Genomic DNA, 25075 nt, shown 5'->3' with positions numbered 1-25075 from the left:
TCCCCAAAAACTTAGTTTTGATTGGATGTGCCCTGAAGATTAGTTTCCTATTCTTAAAAACCCTCTCTGTAAAGTGAGGTAATTCCACCCCACAATATAACAGCACCACTTCACATTCATTTTATTTGTTCACATTTAGTCGTTGCACCTATCTCAAGCACTAGCTGCATTACACTATTCCTCTAATGCACACACTAACAAAATAAAACCCTAAACAAGGCCTTGACCCAAATATCTTAAAACAAAATAGACCTCCCTAAATCTACCCACATTCATAGAAAAATAGCCTCCCTTCCTCCTCCCCAGGAAAAGTCTGAGGAAAACAAACAGATGAGTTCTTGCAGTATCTGAAGATCACCAATTCCAGCCTCTGGTGAGCCAAGTTGCAGCAGCAGAAGGAAGTAATTTCCATAGTCAAAGATCCTTTCCTGAGAACTCCCAGTGCCTTCCCAATTACATTAGAAAGGAGTTAGAGCTCTTGGTCTGGTATCACACAAGGAGAGAGACCATCTTGAAGTTGCTAGGACTAAGCCATCTAGGGTTTTATTGGTCAAAATCAACACTTGAAGTATTACAGTAGCAGATTTTAAAAGGAACTCTGGCAACCCTTCCCCCATTCCCAAGTGTGTCTGTACCCCCAAACTGAGCCACCTCCCTCCCCACTGTGGCCCTGCGCCTGTACGCCCATTCACCCTCTGCCCCAGTCTGTCCTTCCCCACTAGCCCTTACAAGCCCCTGTCTGACCCCTAGCAGCCCCACGCTGTCTATCTCCCCATAGCCCTGTTTCCTGACCTGGCCCAACAGGTGCTGTGAAGAAGGTTCTGCAGGCGCTCTCTCTTTCCTAGGTGACCGGGAGCTGCTGCTGTGTCCTATCACCACAGCACTCTTGGTGAGCAAAAGGCAGAACTGCAGCAACTTTCTGGCAGAAGCTTTTTTCTGGGCAAAAAAATTAAAAATGTGTGGCTTATTAATTATGCATGCACAGTGGTACAGAATTCCCCCAGGAGTACTACTTGAACCATATGCCTTTGGTGCATTGCAGTCCATCCATGTCCTATGCCAAGAAGGTTCTCATTGCCCATTGCCCTTCTTCAGCTTCCTCCTGCTCAGAGCCAAATTTAGGGCCTTTAGGAGTATGTCCTTGTTGTTCAGAACATTGTAGCAGTTCACTTCCACCAGCCTATCAAAGTCATAGGGCTCAAAGCTGAAATTTAGCGTGCGGTAAGGAGAGTCTTTTCCATCAATGACAAAGTCACCAAAGGATTTCTCGTCTTCTGACTCACGTTCTACTCCTACAACCAGAGAAAAATAAACTGTGAAAGTCTTACTAGAATCCTTTAATTGAATCATCAATGAAGGTCACAGATCAACTAAGCAGGTGTTGTTGACTTTTGGTCACTCTCCTGGTCAGAAATTGCATGAGAAGAGATTTCAGCACCACAGAGCAGGGTCACAATACTTTAGCTTTCAAACTTTGAGCCAAAATACCGTCTCCACTTCATACTTCCACCACCCTCCAAAAACACAGATTAAAGAGAAAAAAATTGTTTCGTTGCAATAGATCACAGCATGGCACACTACAGGATTAAGCTATAATTCTGAGGTGAGAAATACTAACCTGACTCCAAGGTAACAAAGTTAATTCTTCCTGGAAGGGGCCGCCCACATTAGGATAACAGGTGTGTTTTTAAAATGTGTTTTTAACATCCTAATGTAGACAGGGCCACTTGGGCTTTAACATGTTACCATAATATAGAAAAGGCCCCCACACCTTCTATTGTAACTAAACTTGATTTTAAAATGGGGTTCTATGAGTAAAAAGGTGTTTCAGGTTCTGAGGTGGAAAAATGGTTGGGAATTCATAAATCATAACACTTGAGGCAATGCTGACTGACTGATTTCAGACCTCTTTATAATGCAAATACAGTGACCATCACATCCTCAGGATAAACCCTCAGAAATATTAGTTCACATCTACATCTAGCCATTATATATGGCAGAACTACTTGGTAAGGAAGGGGTTCATAAAGGAGCAAATCAATTGTCGATTTAGATTCCCCTACACTTTAAATAGCTTTTGGGACAGCCCTGTTACTGCCCTCACCAAAATGAAACACTTCTGTTGCGCTTTCTGTAAAAAAAGTAATAGAGCTCAATAGCTTACAGGGAAACTAGGTGAGGGAAAGCTGTGATATTTTATGGTTAGAGAAACAAGGTGGGTGAGGTAGTATCTCTTATTGGTCATATTTTTTATCCTTTATTCTTCAGGTCAGGTCCCAGACCTGAGGAAGAGCTCTGTGATAAACTCAAAAGCTTGCCTCTCACCAACAGAAATGGGTCCAATAAAAGATATTACCTCACCCACCTTGTTTCTCTCATATCCTAGGATCAGCACAGCTATAACTGCATACATTTTATGGTTAGGAAAGTTCAGCCAGTCCCGCATTCTATCTGGCTAATCAGACCTGAATACCTTAATCATAGGATCTTAACGCACATTCCCTTACCTGGTGCTTTGTATTTTCGGAACGTATCATTCACCAGTGGGAAGTGAAGCACGATGGGAGCTTTTGGGTTCTCATCATCCACAAACATGTAACATTCTTTTGGCTTCTTCTCATCTTCCTCACTCAAGATGATTTGTGGAAAGGGGATTTCCTGTTCTTCACAGTATTTCTGAGTCAACTGTAAAACCTGTGGTCACAGAACAAAAGTCAAACGTTCGGTCCTGTTTTACCCAGTGAAAACAGAAAAATAGAGAATATTTTCCTTTTAACGATTACATTTATGGCACTACTATAAACTATTCAATGTTCATAATTAATGTATGTTATGTAGCAAATATTTTATAAAGTAAAGGCAGCATGTTCTAAATCACAAGTCTGGGAACTTTTCCATTAGCTTCCTCTCTGACCTTGAGCAAGTCATTTAACCTCTCTGCCTCGGTTTCCTCATCTGTAAAATGGGGATAAGTTACCTCACAGGTTTCAGAGTAACAGCCGTGTTAGTCTGTATTCGCAAAAAGAAAAGGAGTACTTGTGGCACCTTAGAGACTAACCAATTTATTTGAGCATAAGCTTTCGTGAGCTACAGCTCACTTCATCGGATGCATACTGTGGAAACTGCAGAAGACATTATATACACAGAGACCATGAAACAATACCTCCTCCCACCCCACTCTCCTGCTGGTAATAGCTTATCTAAAGCGACCACTCTCCCCACAATGTGCACGATAATCAAGGTGGGCCATTTCCAGCACAAATCCAGGTCTTCTCACCCCCCCCCACCCCCCACATACACACAAACTCACTCTCTTGCTGGTAATAGCTCATCCAAACTGACCAGTCTCCTTACAATGTGTATGATAATCAAGGTGGACCATTTCCAGCATAAATCCAAGTTTAACCAGAACGTCTGGGGGGGTGGGGGGGTAGGAAAAAACAAGGGGAAATAGGCTACCTTGCATAATGACTTAGCCACTCCCAGTCTCTATTTAAGCCTAAATTAATAGTATCCAATTTGCAAATGAACTCCAATTCAGCAGTTTCTCGCTGGAGTCTGGATTTGAAGTTTTTTTTGTTGTAAGATAGCGACCTTCATGTCTGTAATTGCATGACCAGAGAGACTGAAGTGTTCTCCGACTGATTTATGAATGTTATAATTCTTGACATCTGATTTGTGTCCATTTATTCTTTTATGTAGAGACCGGCCAGTTTGCCCAATGTACATGGCAGAGGGGCATCGCTGGCACAGAATGGCATATATCACATTGGTGGATGTGCAGGTGAACGAGGCTCTGATAGTGTGGCTGATGTTATTAGGCCCTGTGATGGTGTCCCCTGAATAGATATGTGGGCACAGTTGGCAACGGGCTTTGTTGCAAGGATAGGTTCCTGGGTTAGTGGTTCTGTTGTGTGGTATGTGGTTGTTGGTGAGTATTTGCTTCAGGTTGGGGGGCTGTCTGTAGGCAAGGACTGGCCTGTCTCCCAAGATCTGTGGAGTGTTGGGTCATCCTTCAGGATAGGTTGTAGATCCTTAATAATGCGTTGGAGGGGTTTTAGTTGGGGGCTGAAGGTGACGGCTAGTGGCGTTCTGTTATTTTCTTTGTTAGGCCTGTCCTGTAGTAGGTGACTTCTGGGAACTCTTCTGGCTCTATCAATCTGTTTCTTCACTTCCGCAGGTGGGTATTGTAGTTGTAAGAATGCTTGATAGAGATCTTGTAGGTGTTTGTCTCTGTCTGAGGGGTTGGAGCAAATACGGTTGTATCGCAGAGCTTGGCTGTAGACGATGGATCGTGTGGTGTGGTCAGGGTGAGACTTGGAGGCATGTAGGTAGGAACAGCAGTCAGTAAGTTTCCGGTATAGGGTGGTGTTTATGTGACCATTGTTTATGAGCACTGTAGTGTCCAGGAAGTGGATCTCTTGTGTGGACTGGACCAGGCTGAGGTTGATGGTGGGATGGAAATTGTTGAAATCATGGTGGAATTCCTCAAGGGATTCTTTTCCAGGGGTCCAGATGATAAAGATGTCATCAATACAGCGCAAGTAGAGTAGGGGCGTTAGGGGACGAGAGCCGAGGAAGCGTTGTTCTAAATCAGCCATAAAAATGTTGGCATACTGTGGGGCCATGCGGGTACCCATAGCAGTGCCGCTGATCTGAAGGTATACATTGTCCCCAAATGTAAAATAGTTATGGGTAAGGACAAAGTCACAAAGTTCAGCCACCAGGTTAGCCGTGACATTATCGGGGATAGTGTTCTTGATGGCTTGTAGTCCATCTTTGTGTGGAATGTTGGTGTAGAGGGCTTCTACATCCATAGTGGCCAGCATGGTGTTATCAGGAAGATCACCGATGGATTGAAGTTTCCTCAGGAAGTCAGTGGTGTCTCGAAGGTAGCTGGGAGTGCTGGTAGCGTAGGGCCTGAGGAGGGAGTCTACATAGCCAGACAATCCTGCTGTCAGGGTGCCAATGCCTGAGATGATGGGTGCCCAGGATTTCCAGGTTTATGGATCTTGGGTAGTAGATAGAATATCCCAGGTCGGGGTTCCAGGGGTGTGTCTGTGCGGATTTGATCTTGTGCTTTTTCAGGAAGTTTCTTGAGCAAATGCTATAGTTGCTTTTGGTAACTCTCAGTGGGATCATAGGGTAATGGCTTGTAGAAAGTGGTGTTGGAGAGCTGCCGAGCAGCCTCTTGTTCATATTCCAACCTATTCATGATGACAACAGCACCTCCTTTGTCAGCCTTTTTGATTATGATGTCAGAGTTGTTTCTGAGGCTGTGGATGGCATTGTGTTCTGCACGGCTGAGGTTATGGGGCAAGTGATGCTGCTTTTCCACAATTTCAGCCCGTGCACGTCGGCGGAAGCACTCTATGTAGAAGTCCAGTCTGCTGTTTCGACCTTCAGGAGGAGTCCACCTAGAATCCTTCTTTTTGTAATGTTGGTAGGGAGGCCTCTGTGGATTAATATGTTGTTCAGAGGTATTTTGGAAATATTCCTTGAGTCAGAGACGTCAAAAATAGGATTCTAGGTCACCACAGAACTGTATCATGTTCATGGGGGTGGAGGGGCAGAAGGAGAGGCCCCGAGAGAGGACAGCTGCTTCTGCTGGGCTGAGAGTATAGTTTGTGTGTGGGGAGGGGGAGGGGGGTAGAAGACCTGGATTTGTGCTGGAAATGGCCCACCTTGATTATCGTGCACATTGTAAGGAGAGTGGTCACTTTGGATAAGCTATTACCAGCAGGAGAGAGAGTTTGTGGGGGGGGGGGGGGGGGCGGAGGGAAAGAAAACCTGGATTTGTGCTGGAAATGGCCCACCTTGATTACCATACACATTGTAAGGAGAGTGATCACTTTAGATAAGCTATTACCAGCAAGAGAGCGGGGTGGGAGGAGGTATTGTTTCATGGTCTCTGTGTATATAATGTCTTCTGCAGTTTCCACAGTATGCATCCGATGAAGCGAGCTGTAGCTCACGAAAGCTTATGCTCAAATAAATTGGTTAGTCTCTAAGGTGCCACAAGTGCTCCTTTTCTTTTTACCTCACAGGGGTATTGTGAAAAATCAGAAAATATTTTTAAACTGCTGTAAATGTGTAGACAACCTAAATATTATTACGTTCAGCAAATTTTTAAAAAACTACTTTTGTAATATATTTCAAACAGAAAAATTAGTCAGTCACTATCATTTTACATAGCCAAACCTATAGTTAAGCTTGGAAAAATTGGACTCAGATTTCTCACTTTGCTAAAAACAAATAAAATGTTTTCATAATTAAAAATCAACAATTACAACGAAGAAACGTTAACAGTATATCCTATGATGGTCTCATAGACAAGTAATACACTGTGTTGCTGTCACCTTTTTCTGGCAATAAAATAAGGAGGTGTTGACTATATAATAAGGTTTGTCTAATATTAGGATTTTATTACTGAATCTGATGGATCTGTTTCTGTAGACATATTTTGAACAGCAACTAGACTTGATGGTGCTACAGAAAATATTAAAATCAATAAAAATAAAAATACTTGGAAATAAATTATATCCCTTAAAATACACTACAAATTAAAATCGAATACTTTCAAGATTATACATATTGAATTTGACTATCTGCATGTAATATTTTGTGAACATACATTTGTATACAGCACAAATAGCACACTTAGCACAAAAAAAAATCACTGCCACCTTCATCTTCCCACCTAACAATGCCTTCTGCTAGATGGAATAAGAATGTGCAATGGTGTGCCACAAGTCTTAGACTGCTAACAGAGATTCACCTTTAGGTAAAGTGATAGGGGCCTATGCTTTTTAAGCAGAAAGACTGGCATTTTACCACCACTGTCCCATGAAGTTCCACGTATGAAGTTCATGTTGTGACATGAAGTTAACAGTGAATTGCATGGTCTGACAACTGAAGTCTTGAGTGGCCTTAGATTTATTACAATGTGTCCTACTTCAGGAGACTCTCTGTTCAAACATCTTGGACTGATCCATGTTATCATGAAAAATGTATGTTTCCATGCTTCTTTCCCAGTCTAATGCTGCTCACCTCAAATGGAGCATCCCAAGAATAGTTAAATGACAGGATGACATCTACATCTCTCTCTGGCTGGAGCACCAAGGGAAAGGGAGAGTTGATAGAAAAACCACCATCCACCAAGTACAGGCTGTCTTCCATGGGAGTCAGCTGGTTGGGAAAGGCATCCAGGTGTGTACCTAACAGACACCCCACACACACACACAAAAATCACCTTAGTTGCCAAAAAGATGGGGAAAACTTTGGAAATGAAGCAACCACTGAGACTTAAAGGAGAAACCTCTATTACATGTTCTATACTCCCACACCAAAATCAGACCTCCACTCTGGATATTCCAGAAGCAAAGTAGAAAACAGGTCTGTACCACCAGCTGGGTGATATTATTTCATAGCCAACAAGTTCTCCAATTGTATCAAATTCTCTGCTGCTGGTGTAAATTGGCAGCACTCCACTGATTTCAATGGAGCTGTTCCAAACTTACGCTAGCAAAGAATTTGGCCCAAAATGCTAACGTTATACATAATTTTAAAATATTAACAGAATATCCGAAACAGAGTGATTTCAAAATGGCTACCTTTCCAGGCTAAAAAATTCCTGTTGTGGACATAATCCCTGTGAAGGTACAAGCCTTGCATGAAGTTGAAGGTTTCCCCAGAGGTGACACGGGACTTGAAGAAATCCTGGCAAATTTGTAATAAGGGTCCCCCTGGTATAACCAGACGAGTCTTTAATCGAGTGGGGTCCCGAAAATGGAATCTTTGGCAATCATCTATAACAGAAGCCATGATAAAGATCAGAATATATTTAAAAGCATGCTCATTCAAGCCTAGCATTTCAAGATACTAATCTATTCACAAATGAAAGTTCAATCTATTGTCATACGACTGTTTTTTTTCCCCCACATATGTGGGCACTGTAAAATGTATTAGATTGAGGTCCAAATTAACTGAGTCTATACTGAAGTTTCACCATTTAGGGTGTCTTTCAAATCTCACTCATGAGTCATGTAACCATTCCAAACTGTTGCCAATGAAAACTGTCACCATATGACATCATGGATATGCTCTCATACGTGGACAACAGTTAGTAGAAATCCTGAACATTCACTACAGTATTTCTTATAGTTACAAATGGGAAATAGTGTAGTGAAACCTAACACTGTGGTATGACAAATGCCGACCGAGAGGAAGGATGGTCTTTCTACCTACCTATTGAAGGTACTTATAGACCTCTCTCCATCACCATAATACCTACGCTCTTCAGAGTCTTTAATGTATTTATCCTCACAGCACCCCTTTGAGGTTGGGAAGAGCTATTATCTCCCTTACATAGATGTAGAACTGAAGCCCAGAGTGACCTGCCCAACATTACAGAGAAAATCTACAGCCAAGAAGGGAATTGAACTCAGGTCTCAAGTCCCCAGTTAACACACTAACCACTGGATCTTCCTTCTTTGTAGTTTGGACACAGGACTGGGACTCAAGAGACATGGGTTCAATTCCCAGATCTTCCATCAGCTTCCTATATGACCTTGGACAAGTCACTTAACCTCTCTGCACTTCTGTGCCACAGTTCCCTATCTGTAAAACAGGAGTAACAACACTTTCCTACCGCCCAGGGATGTTGCAAAATATCGTAGTCATGGGAACCAGGAATGGTGGGGGATGGGAGGTGAGAGGGACAAGTTAATGGTGACCATTATTATTTAATTTACTGTGTAAATATAGGCCATATTGTTGAGAGAAACTACATGACAGAGGGGAGTGGAATACAGCTTTAGAGAAACTGTTAACTATCCAGCCCAGCTGAGCCTTGTCTGTGCTTGGAAATTCCACAGGACTTCTTAAATTTTGGACTTCCATTAATGTGTTGTGTGATCGTTCTGAAAAGAAACCTCTAGAAAACCCAGTTTTTAAACAAAAACTGACTATTTTACAGGGTACGGAACACTCTTACCTATGACTCTGATTACATCTTTCAGAGAATCTAGAAAGCCCAGTCCTGAACCAACCACCTTCAGACAGACATCATCCAGACTTGCGGCAAAGGCACTTCCCCACATTCCTATAGGCAGAGGAAGGGGTAGTGGAAACAGAAATAAAAGAAGGATTTAACACCCTCGTAGGCTTCTTAAACCCAGTGCAGTCAATAGAGGCTCTACCATCAGGTCACTGCCTGTTACCAAGTGGGCTGGCCCTGTAAGAGGAGTTGAGCCCTATGCCTAATAATCCCTTTCCCAAGTGATGGGTTTGGGCTTCAGGCAGTGGTTGGGTCATGTGAGCAGGCATCAGGTAATGGTAGCCCAGGGCCAGGGCATCCTGTACGAGGGAGCCTACTCTGTCAGAGAGAGGAAGACTAGGGAAGACCTAAAGGAGACATCTCTACAGACAGGCCCAGTCTGGGGTACTCCCAGAAGAGAGATCTGCGATATATTGTGTTAATTTTGATGGAATGTATGGGCCCAAAGAGTCAAAGGTGTTAACATATCCCTGAAACTGTCCAACAATAAAGAGTTTTAAACAAGGTTCAGAGTCTGGTATAGAGAGACCTCAGCCTGCTTAGCACCATGGAAAACACACCATGAAACAGCCTTTCAACCTTTTATTAAAGATATAGAAAAGAAGGAAAAACAGGTAAAGCATTTGAAATGTAAAGTATTAACTAAAGCTTTTATTTTAACCATCACTCTTATCCCCTTTTCCTTTAGGTATAGAGAGATTTTATAAGGAAACCCCTTTCTTAATATCTTAAAAGACTGTCAAACATAGTAATAACTGTCCCTTTTGGGGAAAAGAGAAGTTGTTAATTGAGATAGGCTGGAGCTGTTACTGAAGTTCAGTCCTGTATGCTAAAAACAAAACAAGACAAACACACATAAAAGGGGAGAGAAAAGAATAGCAGAGATGCAAAATGCAAATTCTGTCTCTGATGTTGCATCCATTTGCAACCTTCAGCGCATACCCCCCTCCCATACCCCAACACCCAACCCCAGTCTGGTGAGAGTGAGAGAGAGAGTAGGGGGGAGCAAACAACGGAGGGAAAGGGATGGAGCGAGTGGGGGCAGGGCAGGGGTGTTGAGTTTTGTGCAATTAGAAAGTTTGCAACCCTTATCACGAGCAATATCCCAACAAGAGTATTGGGAACCCCTTGGGGCATAATGGACTACTAAGCCTTGAGGAAAAGGCTGAGAGATTCTACTTTTGAGTTAAACTGTTATTTTATATAAATAAGTCAGATCCCAAGAAGGGGTGAGTACTTAAGAGCACCAGTTATGGTGGTTTGTTTAACTGAGCAAGGAGGAAACTGAGGCATGAGCAGGTTCTGACACTAGATGAAGCTTTCCTATTTCCCCTTCAAAACCAGCAGCATTAGCATATACCCTGCAGATAGCAGATCCTGGGCTCAGGACGTTTCCGGATCAGCCGCCCCATGAAGAACTCACTGTCAAAGTCTTCTGTTCGGACAAAGGCTCCATACTTGCGAAATCCAACCTCATAGGGAGTGAACTCACACCACTCTGAGAGAAAGACAGCAGATCAACAGTTATCTCAGGAATACTCTGAAGTGTACAGTCTCATTAGCCTGTTCTTATAGGAGTGGTTAAAGAAGAGTCTCTGCTTCTTCCAGCATCACCTATCAGCAATTCCTTCCCCCGTAAAACCCCATATATAGTAGAACTAGTGTGGCTGTCTTGGGGGAACAGATAGTTGGATCTTCCAGACAGGCTCTGTAGGAACTCCCTGTGCAGCAAGGTTTGGAGACTAATTAAACCACTAGCATACAGATCCACCAGCCATTGTCCCTTGCAGAGTAGGGACACAAAAGCAGCAGGAACAATTGCTGTCTCAGGACTGCAGTAGCCACCAAAGAGCACCTCCACTTCCTCCAAGAATCGTCCCTGCACCAAGCTCAGCTATTCAGGTTTCGCACGCATTTGGGTATGGAGGGGAAGAGAAAAAGGATTTAACATCTAGAACTGGGGAGAGGTAACCCTCTCGGATGAGAGCTCCTTAGCTATACCACAACTGAGAATTTCTCACTCTCTCTCACAATTATGACAATGAGAGCAACTTGACTGTCTAGATGTTTGTCACAGAATGGGCTCCCTCACCCTGGATTTCTCTTTGCAAGCAGCCCTCACACACACTTACGTAAGTTCACCACAGTGTACTTTATTTACAACATCTTAGACAGCTTCATGTCCCATCACCATAAGGGACAGCTTCAAAGCACCCCTGTGGCACAGGAAATGAAAGTGAAGGGGGAAGAAGTCTCACCTCTCAGATCCTGAGCTTCTTTGCCCATCCTTCCAGCCTTCCCCTCCTGTCTCCCATTTAACAGTTCCCAGCTAACATTCTGAATCCCCTTGTTAACTGGTTAACCACCCAGTCCCAATCAATTATCTCCCAATTTGGTCCATGACAGAAACCTTACAACATGGTGAGCCAGCGATATGCTACTCCCACTGTGTTACATTGTTCAACGATGAAAACATTAGTTGAAGCTCACCAGCAATTCCATATTTTTGAGATTCATTTTTCTGAGCAGCAATTTTTAAATATTTCTTTTTGGTGTCATTAAGTTGTGAAATAATATATGGCCATTTAAAAACAATAGCACGGAGCGTTATTAAGCCATACCGGAACTTAACAGTGGTATCTGCCTAAAATATTATTGAAAATGACACCTATGACAGAGTTCAAACCATAAATACACATTTATATTTCCAAAGCTTACCCCTTCTGAGATCTATTTGGGCCAGTTACCCAACCCTCATTGCTATTTCATCACTAAAATCCTTCATTTAACCCATTATTAACATTAACAAATATACCTGGCTCTTCAACACCTGTCATCAGTAGAGCTTGTTGTTTACATCTGAGGAAACCAAAGCATAAAGAGGTGAGGTGCCTGCCCAAAGTCACCCAGCAAGCTAGTGGTGGACATGGGAAAAGAGCCCAGGTTTCTTGAGTCCCAGTCAAGACATCCACTTGGCCACATTATTTCCCAAGTAAAACAAGTAAGTTTACAGGAGCAATCTTGTCAAGATAGCTCAGAACAGTGCAATGAGTATTGCTCATTGCAGAAATATTGCTCTCTCTAGATTCCCACGGCTAGACTGTGTTTAACTCTTGTCAATTCTTTCTGCATAACATCTCTACAACACAGCCTTTCCTATCCACCGTCAACTAAAACTCTCCTCCAGGTGCTCATCACCCTACATCTCAAATACCACATCATCCTTTCCTCTGGCCTTCACAAATCCCATCTTGCTCCATTCATGTCAATTCAGAATGCTGCTGCAAAGATCATTTCCCTAGCCCATTGCTTTGACCATGTCACTCCTCTCTTTGCATCTCTCAACCCCATTCACATAAACGACTCATCTTCGAACTCAAGGCCCTTCTCAACATACCTGCCTACTTCCTGTCAACTCTCATACAGTATCAAGATGATGCCTGCCTCCCCACTCAGCCAATACCAGCCTTCATAGCCCACGTGTTCAAGTTTCGAACAAGCACTTTTGTGCTTTATCCCATGCTGCCCCCCCAAACAGAGGCAAGGTATGCAGGGCCGGCTCTAGGTTTTTGTGCCACCCGAAGAAAAAAAATAATGAAAGGGTGGCTGGAATGCCACCCCTGGAATTGTGCCACCCCCAAGCACGTGCTTACTTTGCTGGTGCCTAGAGCCGGCCCTAGAGGCATGGCGGTTGGGAGGAGGGAAGCACACAGGGTCGTGCCAGTGCCTCCCCCTCATTTCTGCAAATGCAAAGCTGCTCAGCTCGGAGGCTGCGCTCAGGCGCCACTGACTCCGCAGCTGTACGCAGCCTCCTGGGTCCGAGTACCAGTCGTGCTCCCCTTCTGTGTGCTGGGAGCCTTCCTGTTTTCTGTGCAACAATGAGTGCTCGCGGTGGGGCTGGGTAAGGGGGTGGGGGAAATGAGAGAAGGGGCAGTGGGGAAGGAAGGGGATGGAATAGGGCAGGCGGAAGGGAATGTGGGAGTGAGGGGAGGGGGGATGGAGAAGAAAAGGGGATAGGGGAATCATGGGGGGGAAGCTGTAGCCCGACATGCCGCATCCCCTCGGCAGCAGCTGGGGCTCCCCCATTAAGCAGGCTGATCAAACCCTCACCCTGACAAGGCCTACCTCCTACACCTGGACCCCTCTGACAAGCCCCCTACACCCAGACCCCTACCCGACTGAGCCCCAACCAGCTGCACCTGGACACCCACCCCGTCAAGCCCCAGTCCCCCAGCACCCGAACCCCCCCACTGAGCCCCCATACCCCCACATCCAGAGCCCCCCTCCCCCTGCTGAGCCTAACCATCACCACCTGGATCCCCTGCCAAGTCCCATTGCCCCTGCACCCGGAACCCCCCAACGAGCCCCTGTGCATCCAGATCTCCCACTGAGTTGCCCACGCCCAGACTGCCCCATAGAGAAACCTCTCACCCCATACCTGGATCCCCCCACACTAAGCCCCTCCACACTTGGATCCTGCTGGGCTGAGCCTGCCTACCCAGACCTGGTGGGCACAGAGGGGCAGGGCCCCGGGGTGTTTCTGGGGCAGGCCCAGCTCTTGCACTGTGTCAGGGTCAGGTGCAGCCTCATTGCTGAGTCCCTGTACTGGGGACCTGGGGTCTTCAGGATGATCTCCCACCTCAATGCAGCCAGTGGCCTGAACTCCCCACTGCCATGCTGGAGCCACATTTATTTGACAAATAAAATTTGCAGAATTTTAAAATATTGTGCACATAATTTTTTTTTTTTTGGTGCCGAATTTCCTCAGTAGATCTTCAGTGATATAGCTATGAGGAGAACATAGGTGAAGGTGAACTTTGCCAAGCAGTGTCCAATTTGACATATTAGCTTTGGGCTCCCAAATACTGGCTAATCAGCACCTCATGTCTCATGCTCATTATCCAATGGGGAAAGGTGGAGATGCAAAGGGAATTAAGTCTCGGGGCGGGGAGGGGGGGTATTTACAGATTTTAAAATAGAAAAATAAACCTGTCTCATTTATACCTGCAAAGTCATCATCGCTAATATTGGGCCTCACATTGATTGCTGCATAGATGGGATAGGGGTTCTGTGCCCTCTTCACTGCTTCCTGCTGGTCAGACAGCTTAGACAAGTCTTCCTGGTTATAACAGGGAAAGAAAAAAAAGCTTAACATTTTTGGTGCTATGCTAGATCCATCTAACCCCACACTCCAGTATTCTGGAGCTCTCTCACTTTCCAATCTCAACTATAACCGTATCACAGGCTCTGAAGCTCCTCTCTCCCCAGTGTAGGGCTCATTTTACTAGAATAGTTATATGGCCTAGATATTTTGAATTTTACAGGCATTCTTGACTAGTTAATTGCTGTTTTAATCAGATTCCAATTTGTGATTTCACCTAACTGTATCACTTTACATTCTGTTTTTGAAAAACCATATTGCTAGACATATGTCACCATATTTTCTGAGCCTTATCATTCCAAATGGCTGTCAAATGAATGGCTTTTAAAGTAATTTCAAATAAATAGATTAATAGATCCATAGATATTTAGGTCAGAAGGGATCATTATGATCATCTAGTCTGACCTCCTGCACAACGCAGGCCACAGAATTTCACTCACCACTCCTGCAAAAAACCTCACACCTATATCTGTGCTATTGAAGTCCTCAAATCATAGTTTTAAGACTTCAAGGAGCAGAGAATCTTCCAGCAAGTGACCCGTGCCCCATGCAACAGAGGAAGGCAAAAAACCTCCAGGGCCTCTTCCAATCTGCCGTGGAGGAAAATTCCTTCCCGACCCCAAATATGGCGATCAGCTAAACCCTGAGCATATGGGCAAGATTCATCAGCCAGATACTACAGAAAATTCTTTCCTGGGTAACTCGGATCCCGCCCCATCTAATATCCCATCACAGGCCATTGGGCCTATTTACCATGAATATTTAATTACCAAAACCATGTTATCCCATCATACCATCTCCTCCATATACTTATCGAGTTTAATCTTAAAGCCAGATAGATCTTTTGCCCCCACTGCTTCCCTTGGAAGGGTATTCCAAAACTTCACTCCTCTGATGGTTAGAAACCTTCGTCTAATTTCTAGCCTAAATTTCCTGGTGGCCAGTTTATATCCATTTGTTCTTGTGTCCACATTGGTACTGAGCTTAAATAATTCCTCTCCCTCTCCAGTATTTATCCCTCTGATATATTTATAAAGAGCAATCATATCTCCCCTCAACCTAGCTCTTACATAGCATTTTTCATCTATAGATCTCAAAGTGCTTTATACATTAGGTAAATATCATTATCCCCATTTTATAGATAGGAAAACTCAGGCAAAAAACTCCCATGTTTCTCCCAAGACTCCTCTAATCCCCAGAACAATTCTATACAATTTAAGCATACACAAAGAGAAATCATTTTCCAGAGCACAAAAAGGTGGATATGTTGAGCTCCTAATTTGAAGGCAAACAGCAATACACTTCAGAGTCTAGAATTCTTTACCTTCCGATGTAGAAAATACTCTATAATAAGGCCCCACAAATCTGTGAAAGAGACTTTCCGTCCATCATTCTCCATTGAGTTCAGCTGCTGGAAGTAATATTTCAGTCGTTCTGAGGAAAATGCCCCTGCTTTGCTACTAGATACATTATCCCTGGCATTGCTGATTGCACCTTGGAGGTCCTTACAGGACCAGTCTGTGTCTTGATACAGTTCAGACAAACACCTGAAAAACATTTAGATCAAGATCAGTGAATGATATTAAACATCAGATTCCAGCTAAGTATTGTTACTATTGCAGTGTTGAACTGAGAACTGTAGAACTCTGACAACCTAGAAGATTAAATACTAAAGATAACAAGCATTATGAGATGGAGTTTTAAGTTCTAAAATACGCTGGGGAACCTGAGACCAACCGCATTGTTATCACTCTCTCAGCTCACCTACCACTCAGGGTTGTTCTGGAGAGCAGATTAGCTAATGCTGATTAGTTTACAAACATGAGCTAACTCATCCTCACAACAGCCCTGAGAGCTAGGTATGGGGTTCCAAACAGAACCAGGGTAACTGGCTTCCTCCTCTGCACAGCAGAGAATCTGGCTTTGCAAACCCCACTACGCAAAGTATAAGCTAGAGTTTTAGATGAGGAGCAGTACATATTTATTTACATTAAGTTATTTTCCATAACTTTTCCACAAAGGGGGTGAATTTTAAAGCTACAGATGGGAGTTAAGCATCCAACCCTCACAAAACCTCAATGGGAGCATCTACTTCCTCTTTGTGCTTTTGAAAATCTCCCCCAAAGTGTTATCTTTCTGTAATGCAATTATATAGCTTCTACAAGACCCACTGCTGTAGGTATTAAAAATAGTAATGAAACTCTCTTTTTAACCACCCAGAACATAAGGACTGTCAACGTCCGATAGACTATCACAATATACTGGATCTACTATTTTTTAAAGATTATGTGCATTAAATCTAGCATCTCCCTTGGAGCTACACAAACCCTATCCAGCTAGAAGTTTCAGGGACCATCATTGCATATTACGCACCAAGTAGAACCTGAAATTCCACACAGATACGTTGTGCTGTCCAAAAGGCTGAGCTGCTGAAGCCCTGACAGGCTGCCATAGAATGACGTCAGTGCTCTAGTCCCACCACCAGATCCCAAAACTGCAACCACTGGGACCTGCAGAGAGGCGAGAAACCAGGGAAGGACACATTCCTAGTTAATTTTTGATCTGCTGTTTAATTTTATATTTATTTACTCTCTACTATGTAAGGATGAGACCCCTAAAACACAGGAATAGTTATATTCCTGTTAATATGCTGATTAAATTCCAGTATAAAGTTAATCACGCCTGATATTTTAGTGATATAGATCATGTATTATAAAGATCGTTATATTGTCTAGAGAGTCGTCCATTTGCTGAAAAGAGGTGTGATGTATATTATGTTTCCCAAATGCTAGTCATTTAATCACACGCCTTGCGATAGCACATGAAACCGACACTGTTATAAGCAAAAAATACATCAAACATTTCTGTAGCACTAGTACCTAAGACCCCAAGCAGAGATCAGGACTATTGTACCAGGCACTGGTCACACTGACATTCCTTCTGCCCTTTCCTACAGTCCGAAGTCTCTCAAAATGGGGGTCAGGTTACAACCATGAGCTTTGCTGGGTCCAAAGGCTGGCTTTCTTTTAACATCTCAGAACTATCCTGACAGCACATGATGCAGTAGCTCTAGAGGAGAGAATCCAAAGAAATTCTGGAACCTCAAACCCCAGAAATTTTCATCAACCTTCTTGGAAAAATTGTTGGGTTTTTGTTAAAATTACTTTTTGTTCCATAAAAGGAACACCTACAAAAAACCAAAAAAGTCTGAAAAAGATACCAAAATCTAGCACTCAAAATTCTAGGTTTCTAAAGAGAAACTCACCATGGGCTATGCTGTGAATGTTCCGTGAATGGAGGGAAGTCCTGTTGTTTACCTGCAAAGAGCCCTAAATGTTTAAATGATTACCAGTCATAGTGGCTCTACAGCCATCTCTAAACACTGTGCTTCATACCTCATCTTTCCCAGGGGCTTCTCTTAACTTAAGTGTCTTCACTAGTGCCTGAGAAACTATTTTCTTCCTCTTGTCCAAAAATTCTCTCTCTTCTTCACAGAGGTCAAAACCAAGGCGTACATCAAGATCCCAAGTGCTGATTACAGAAATGGGTTAAAAAGAAATTAGGAGTTTTCATAAATCTAAAGGGTTGAAACCCCTTGAAAAAGGGTGCGTGATAATCTTCTTTAAGCAAATATTCTAGGCTCACAGTCAAATCACTGTATCAAACACGAAACATGACAACCATTATTCAGTTAAAAAAAACAGAAGAGCATTTTTTGGTTAAAAGTGAACTTCACTCATCCTTACTATTTTGGTTTGTAGTAAATTCAATCCTACAGTGTCCAAAGACCAGGATTTAATAGTTTCATACAAATAAAATTAAAGTTATGATTGGTTTAAAGAAACAGATAACTGGGCAGGGGTTGGGGATGTCGCCTTCCTCTGTTGCATGGGGCACGGGTCACTTGCTGGAGGATTCTCTGCTCCTTGAAGTCTTTAAACTACAATTTGAGGACTTCAATAGCACAGATATAGGTGTGAGGTTTTTTGCAGGAGTGGTGGGTGAAATTCTGTGGCCTGCGTTGTGCAGGAGGTCAGACTAGATGATCATAATGATCCCTTCTGACCTAAATATCTATGAATCTATGTCTTTAGCAGAGGGGTAGAGTCTCAGAGGGAGGATGCAGGTTGAAAGGCTGGGTTCACTGTGAGAAGTACAGTGAAGGAAGGTGTCAGGATTCAGATGATAGTTTTAATAGGATTTTAGTTGGTTTAAGAGAAGAAAACATCTTACTGTGGGTTTGTAGATGAGGGCTGGATCAGAAACAAATAAGGTTATGTTAAGAGGCAATTAGGGATAACTTATAATTTAAAAAAAATATAATAGAACTAACAAAACATGAATATAACTAACCCTTATCCTGATCTGTTTTGATTCTATGCACTAATCCTTTCCTCAACTTTTTTTTTTTTATTTTAAGATTGTAAAGCTCTTTGTGCCAGGGGCTGTCTCTTCCTCTTTGTCTATACAGCTCCCAGCACATTTTGGGTACATTAGCAGTAGTTAAAATACAAAACAGCCACTTTATGTTTGCACATTTAGCTGCTCATTTCTGAGACCTAATCTCAAGGAATTTATGAAAAATTTGTTCAGATTTCAGGCCTTATCCTGAGACCAGTGCAACAAAGAATAATTTCACAGTGAAAATCAAAATAGAATTTGGTTAGCAGAAGAAAAATATCCAACAAGATTTCATTTTTTCATTCAACCCAAGAAAGTCTCTAGTAAAATGAATGTACTTCAGGAGCAGTTAACACAGTCACCCAGATCATTTACCATGAATGTAAAATATTTCCTCATCATAGGATCTGCAACAAACATACAAGGCTCTAACTCACCTCTTTTCAGCCTTTACACTCAGATCCAAACGTTGTCCCTGGAAAAACACAATAAATCCCTGAACCAAAAGGTAGTTTCACAGGTGAGCCTACTAACAGGGCATGGAGAATGCCTTCACCATTATCATCAAATATTATGCAAGATAAGCACTTCCACCAACAAAAGCAAATACACAGCACACCTGATTTTTTCCCTGTGACTGTTTTAGTGCAAATAGACTTTTCTTAAAAGCTGTTACACTAGAGTAATATAAAGCTGGAGGACAGGGGAAGATTGCAAGCATTATTCCTCTTGTGAACTTTTGGCTTTTCCTTCCTCTCTTTCACAATCTATTTAATTTTTCCCTTCCTTCTGCAAGCTGATGGGCTTTGACGCTTATTTTGCAGGAATCAGCCCTGAAAATAGCACTTCTGAGAAAGACTGTGTTGAACAGTCTGCAGTGATTAACTCTGACATAATTCCAAGAAATGCTGTCTTCTTGAGATGTTAATTTTAAAAATGACAGCAAACCTTGGTAGCTGTCAAGAGTTAATTAAGTCTTCAGTTATGGCAACACAGGCTTTTAGTCCCAAACTTCAAAAATGCTTACTTCTAAATGTTGGAACCTTTATCTCAAGAGTATTAAAATACACACAAAAATATTAGTGGATTACCTCTCCTAAAGGAATAGCCTTGTCTACTTTCTGTCCAACAGGAAGTGATTTAACTGGTATAGTCCCCTGTCCCAGAAGTGTGGTGTGCTTTTCCAGATCAGAGCTTATTTCATCCTAGTAACAAAAAAAAAAAAAAAAAAAGGAGTAATTCTACAGTCATGGAAAAATAGTTTTCATTAAAATAGTAATTTCACCTGTGAAAATATAGAACCAGAACTGTCACAAAGTGGAGTTATTCACATACTGCAACTCACTACAACTCTTCAGAAGGTCTTATGATATCATGTATTTTTGACCACCTTACAGGCTCTCTGTCCACCAAGCCTTCTTTCTTGGGGTTATTTCCATCATTCCAAACCTCTAAATAACTTCAAAAATCTAACTGCTCTCTTTTCAAAATCAACCTGCCACAAAAATGTTTCTCTCACCCCCAAATGGGGAGTTTTCCTCCAAAAGAGTTGCCCTGGTCTGAAGCCAGTGATGGGCAATATGCAGTGCTGTATTCCTAACAGCTTTAAAGACCAGTATATTGTGACCTGTTTCAAACAGCACTTCATTCTAGCCCTGGAAGGTCCATTGATATCAGATTCTAGAGTCATGACATTTTGTCTAGAAAAGCTATTTTACTTCTTTTTGGGAGATTCATTTTTTACATAGCCAGTAAAGCAAAGCTCTTTCAATTCCTACAGAATTTGATTCATGCTAACTGAAGCACCTTGTACAAGGGAGGGATGCAAAAAACCAATCCCAATAGAAAAATATTTATGTTTAAAAATTGTAAAAATAGTTTTTCTGTAGCATGCATCTCACACCCAATATATGCTAGCATAGCATAAAGGTTTGATCTTTATTTATTTGCACAACTAAATTCATGCTGATAAAGCTTTTTTTCTATACCACACTCGTGTGGGTGGGTGGGGTTGGGGGTGCGTACGCACGGCACAGTGTGACAAGAACTTTATTAAGGTTGGAAATTCAAGCACTTAAAAGTTAAGGACATCCATACAAGTTTAATTCAGCCCCCTTCTGCCTGTGACGCAGTCTTTAATAATTACACAGTCACATACTGGTTTTTTTTTTCCCATTCCACCTCTGTCTCATTCACACCCACTCTTTTCTTCACAATTCCAGGCCCAGTCTCACCGGACTCGTTGTTCCAGTCTAGTCCTTTCCCACCCCACTTCTACACTGCTCCAACTTTTATCCTCTCTGCATTCAGATCAGATGGCTTCCTCCTCCACATTGCCAGGGTGCCAGCAGGGAAGGAGTCACTGAGAGCATAAGGGAGAGAGGCTTCCTTGCTCTCAGTTTCAGTGCCCAGCCTCACTGAAGGCAGCCATTACACACCGGATAAGTCCATTTTTGCCCCTGTAGTCCTGGGCTGTAGGGAGTATGCTCAGTCACACGGTAGGGATGATGCATGTGTAGTCTGGTCAGCACTAGTAGCTGTGAGAGGCTCAACAATGCTCAGTGAGGATGGAATCTCTGGAGATTTTAGCAGCTTAATATCAAAAAAGTCTCCGAGCATGTGCAAACTGTGATTTCTATAACTTGGCCAAATTTAGGCGGATTTTCACAGGGATGGCAAAAGGCACATCCTGAGACAAAGACCATTCAGTGCCGAATTTAATGTCCCTTGTGAAAAGCACGGGAGCACTACAGCTGTTCAAAGAAAAGGTCTCCAGATTTTTTTTTTTTTTTTTAACGTGGTCAAAAACATGTTTTTCCCTTACCTTGATCTCAGAAACAGCTGAACTGCTTAGTCTGAAATTTTCTAAAAGAATCCAGCCTAAGGCTGATACCCAACATGGAAAATTTCAGACTGAACAATTAAAGTCTGACAAAGTTATAGGCCACTGAAAAGAGGATCTTATAATGGGAAGTGTCAGGGAATCTTCATAATAGGTAGCACTACCATCACCATCTGTAACTGCCAGTACTCCATGAGAAAATTGCTTTCAACACCAGTATCTATTTGACTGCTGTACAATAGAAGAAACCAATTTTTGGTTTGCCAAAGAAATTACTGGCATGATTATCATAACCATAAGTCAGTGCAAATTACTCCTCAGTCTATTTCATGGACCAGGACACACCTTGTTTCGGAATGGATTTGTTCCAAAAGCGGTTGGTAGGCTACGTAGATGTCAACGCATATGCTCACCTGCAAGACAGTTATTGTTTGCTCCAGTTCCACTTCCAGGTCTGGACATATTTCTTTGTCTACATGGAAGACAAATGGGGTCCCAAAATCTTGATCATTGTCCAGCCTGCAGGGAATGCACAGCTGTTTCTCATAGGCCCCCAGCATTGATAGCTTGATCTGACAGCTCCCTGACAGTAGGAATGAGAGGTTTAGGTCAGAAGAGTCACTGAAACACACATCGAAAACTAGAGAATGCTATTAGAAGTAACAGCCAGACCACAGAGACAAAAACTGAAGTCCCCAAGTTCTCTTTCATATGGCACTTGATGGAAAAGATGCAATATCATTAAATTTTTATTTTTTTAACAGATTTATTAAAAAGCCACTTCTTGAAAGAAAGTAGTAGACAACAATATGTTACATGGACAGTGAAGCAAAGCTCCTTAGAATTGGATGGCAAGAGGCAAAATTCAGGTGAGGATCCAAACTTCCTCCAGGATAGAATGGATGTGCTAATGAGCAAGCAACAGAGAGTAGCTCTTCCTTGAAATACACAAGCAGACCTACCCTTTTCACTCTGCTTTGACTTCTCATCTTGGTTGATTACACCTTGGAGACACAGGCAGGGATGAGCCTACTTGGAAAAACACAGCTCTGGTTATGAGGTTTGCTTCATTTCCCCACTGAAGCATAATCCAGTGACAATAGGAAGTGGTTTAGAGTATTGATCCTGTAGCAAAACAAGAAGGGATAGATTTGTTCCTTCAAATGGACAGGGTTTGTAGGGCAAGGATTGCTGTTTTTTAACTGAAAATCACTTCCCTACACCATAACTTCCTCACAACCTATTCTACACAGCTACAGACTGTCAGGATACACCTCCATTTTTCTATTTTTTTATTTAAACTTACTAAGAATGTGCTTTGTGTTCAGATCCATATATACATATATATATACACACACACACGGATATGAACACAAATGGATACATTTGTGTGTGTGTGTGTGTGTGTGTGTGTGTGTGTGTGTGTGTGTATATATTACACTTCAATCTCTTTCCTCCCCAAAATTTGGGGAAACTAAAAGCTGGCTTGATTTGTATTTAGATCCAAATCAGAATGGAACTCAAATACAAGCTGAGCAAACAGCCAGCTTTGCACAGAAGGGAAAAATAGCTTGCCACTCATCCCACAATTCACAGAAACTGCACCATCTCTGCCTATGCAAACACCTCTTACACTGTAAATCTCAAAACTCTGCCTTCGAGTGACCATTTGGAGAGAAAGGAAGTCAGTTTCCCACTCCATTCAGTCCTTGGCTTCTCTGATGAGACTGCAGACAAGGGACTACACTGAAGTTAACTGTGCTCATTAAATTTTATTAAATCATCTACATTCCTCCACAACTCTACTGGTCTCCACAGAGAGGATACATGTCTACCTTTGAGCTGAAAGGTGTGATTCCCAGCTCATGCAGAAGTATCCACTCTAGTTCTGCTCAAAACAACACTAGGAACAGCAGCATAGCCAGGGTAGCACAGGTGAATACATACCAGCCCAGACCACCTGGGTACAGACTGAAATGGCTAGGCCAAGCCACCACTCATGCTACCCAGGCTACACTGCCATTGTTAGCATGCTAGCTTGAGCACATCGAGTGCAGGTACGTCTACGTGAGTTGGGAATCACACTTCCTTAACACATTGAACCAAGCAGTTGCTTAAACGGAAGACTGACATGCTGGGAAGTGTAGGTCCATGCTCTTATGAATCGGCCTATAGAATGAAAAGATTTGAGAATGACTGCATTAGGAAATTAATTGATCCCCACCCATTCAGTTCACGTACAGGCTATTAGGCAGCCTCAAGTTATTTTCAGTCACGATTTACCTAGGCTGAATTACAGTCAGTGACCTAGAAGCAAAATGCTCCATATTAGAGTTGTGTAGAGAATGGAAATTCCATTGTGGGGAGGATTTTGAGATTTCGGAGATTGGCTTCATTCTAAATCAGAACAAAACCCAAAAATTTCACAATTCTCCATGAAAGAAAATTCTTAAAAATATTTCATTTCTGATTGATCAAAATATTTCTTCCCCCCCCCCACACCTTGACACCCAATTTTTCTTCAAGATGAAATTTCAGTGAAACCAGCATGATTTCACACCGCATTCAATTTCAATGGCACTTCATTCTCCAATAGAAAATGCTTCAGCCTAAGCTTTTTGGATCATCTCCACTCCATATCCTCCTATCCTGTTAATTTTCTTAGCTAGCCAGTCCTTCCCTCCACCCTTCATGTGTGATTGGGATTCTTCACTATATAAAGATACCATTTTCATACTACCATTTTCTCTGGAGACTTAGAGAGATTGCCTGAGATCATGCCCTGTGGCTTCAAAGTTCAGATTCAGCAGCCAACGCTCCAGTGATTTATCCTATTTACTATTACTAATAAGAAATGACTGGACAAAAATGTATGCTGAACTTGCTTATTACAAAAGTTCAAAGGAGTACAGGAAAGGGGGGAGCAGGTAAGTGTCAAGTACTGGAAGATAGAGGGGTCAGCAAAATATCCACCGACGCTCCAAAGGCATGGTTTTAAAACAGCGTCCTTTCTTGGCTATGAAGCCATCTGCCCTACTGGAAAGAATAACCCCCCATCACAGGACAGTAGCCTAATTTCCAGAAATCCAGGTTAATATTTTTATAAAAGCAAATGCAAGAAGGGACACGTGAAGTAGAGGAAACGAGGTGCATAGATTTTGAGAACCCTCTAATTTTGAAATGCTCATCCCCTGTTTAACCACTGAAAGCTGCATTAAGTAACAATTCTCTAATGCATAACCATTATCCCCACTCACTCACCACAAGGACACCATTGGTGAGGATCTCAGTAGGGACATCTGAGCTGTGAAGGTAAAGGGTAAATATGAATTAGTTTTGATTTTAATTTGCCATTGGTCCCTCATTTTGATGCCCCTCACACCTCCCTTTCTATACTGAGTGCTTGGAGGCACCCTGTGTGCTTATGATCTGTAATCGGACACTGAGAATGACAGCTCAGTAAACATTTCCTTCGTAGGGCAATGGAAAAAAATTTCACTATTAAAGGAGAAACTGCTTCCTGGCTTTGTGCAGCTGTCACGCGCACACACCGATTCCCGCCTCAGTTTCCAGAAGGGAGGCTGGTCTCAAATGGAAGGAGACCAAATTTTAA

At 42.5% G+C, this 25075-nt stretch overlaps 1 protein-coding gene across 1 annotated transcript in view; it reads right to left on the bottom strand.

The window, feature by feature from the left end:
* Positions 1–698: 698 nt before the first annotated feature.
* Positions 699–25075, bottom strand: part of LOC140913863 (cytosolic phospholipase A2 zeta) — a 42921-nt gene continuing 18544 nt past the window's right edge. The window contains exons 6-20 of the mRNA XM_073350674.1: positions 24724–24766; positions 22425–22491; positions 21876–22045; positions 19712–19825; positions 19058–19095; positions 17615–17750; positions 16593–16729; positions 15544–15766; positions 14063–14177; positions 10419–10556; positions 8996–9103; positions 7614–7808; positions 7051–7217; positions 2508–2694; positions 699–1292 (exon numbers count right to left, since the gene is read on the bottom strand). Of these exons, the coding sequence (XP_073206775.1) occupies positions 1072–1292; positions 2508–2694; positions 7051–7217; positions 7614–7808; positions 8996–9103; positions 10419–10556; positions 14063–14177; positions 15544–15766; positions 16593–16729; positions 17615–17750; positions 19058–19095; positions 19712–19825; positions 21876–22045; positions 22425–22491; positions 24724–24766 (2059 nt within the window). The 3' untranslated portion in view covers positions 699–1071. The remainder of the gene's footprint in view (positions 1293–2507; positions 2695–7050; positions 7218–7613; positions 7809–8995; positions 9104–10418; positions 10557–14062; positions 14178–15543; positions 15767–16592; positions 16730–17614; positions 17751–19057; positions 19096–19711; positions 19826–21875; positions 22046–22424; positions 22492–24723; positions 24767–25075) is intronic.

The sequence above is a fragment of the Lepidochelys kempii genome, chromosome 6, assembly GCF_965140285.1.
Source record: "Lepidochelys kempii isolate rLepKem1 chromosome 6, rLepKem1.hap1, whole genome shotgun sequence".
Classification (NCBI taxonomy): Eukaryota; Metazoa; Chordata; order Testudines; family Cheloniidae; genus Lepidochelys; species Lepidochelys kempii.
This window is presented reverse-complemented; position numbering and strand designations above follow the sequence as displayed.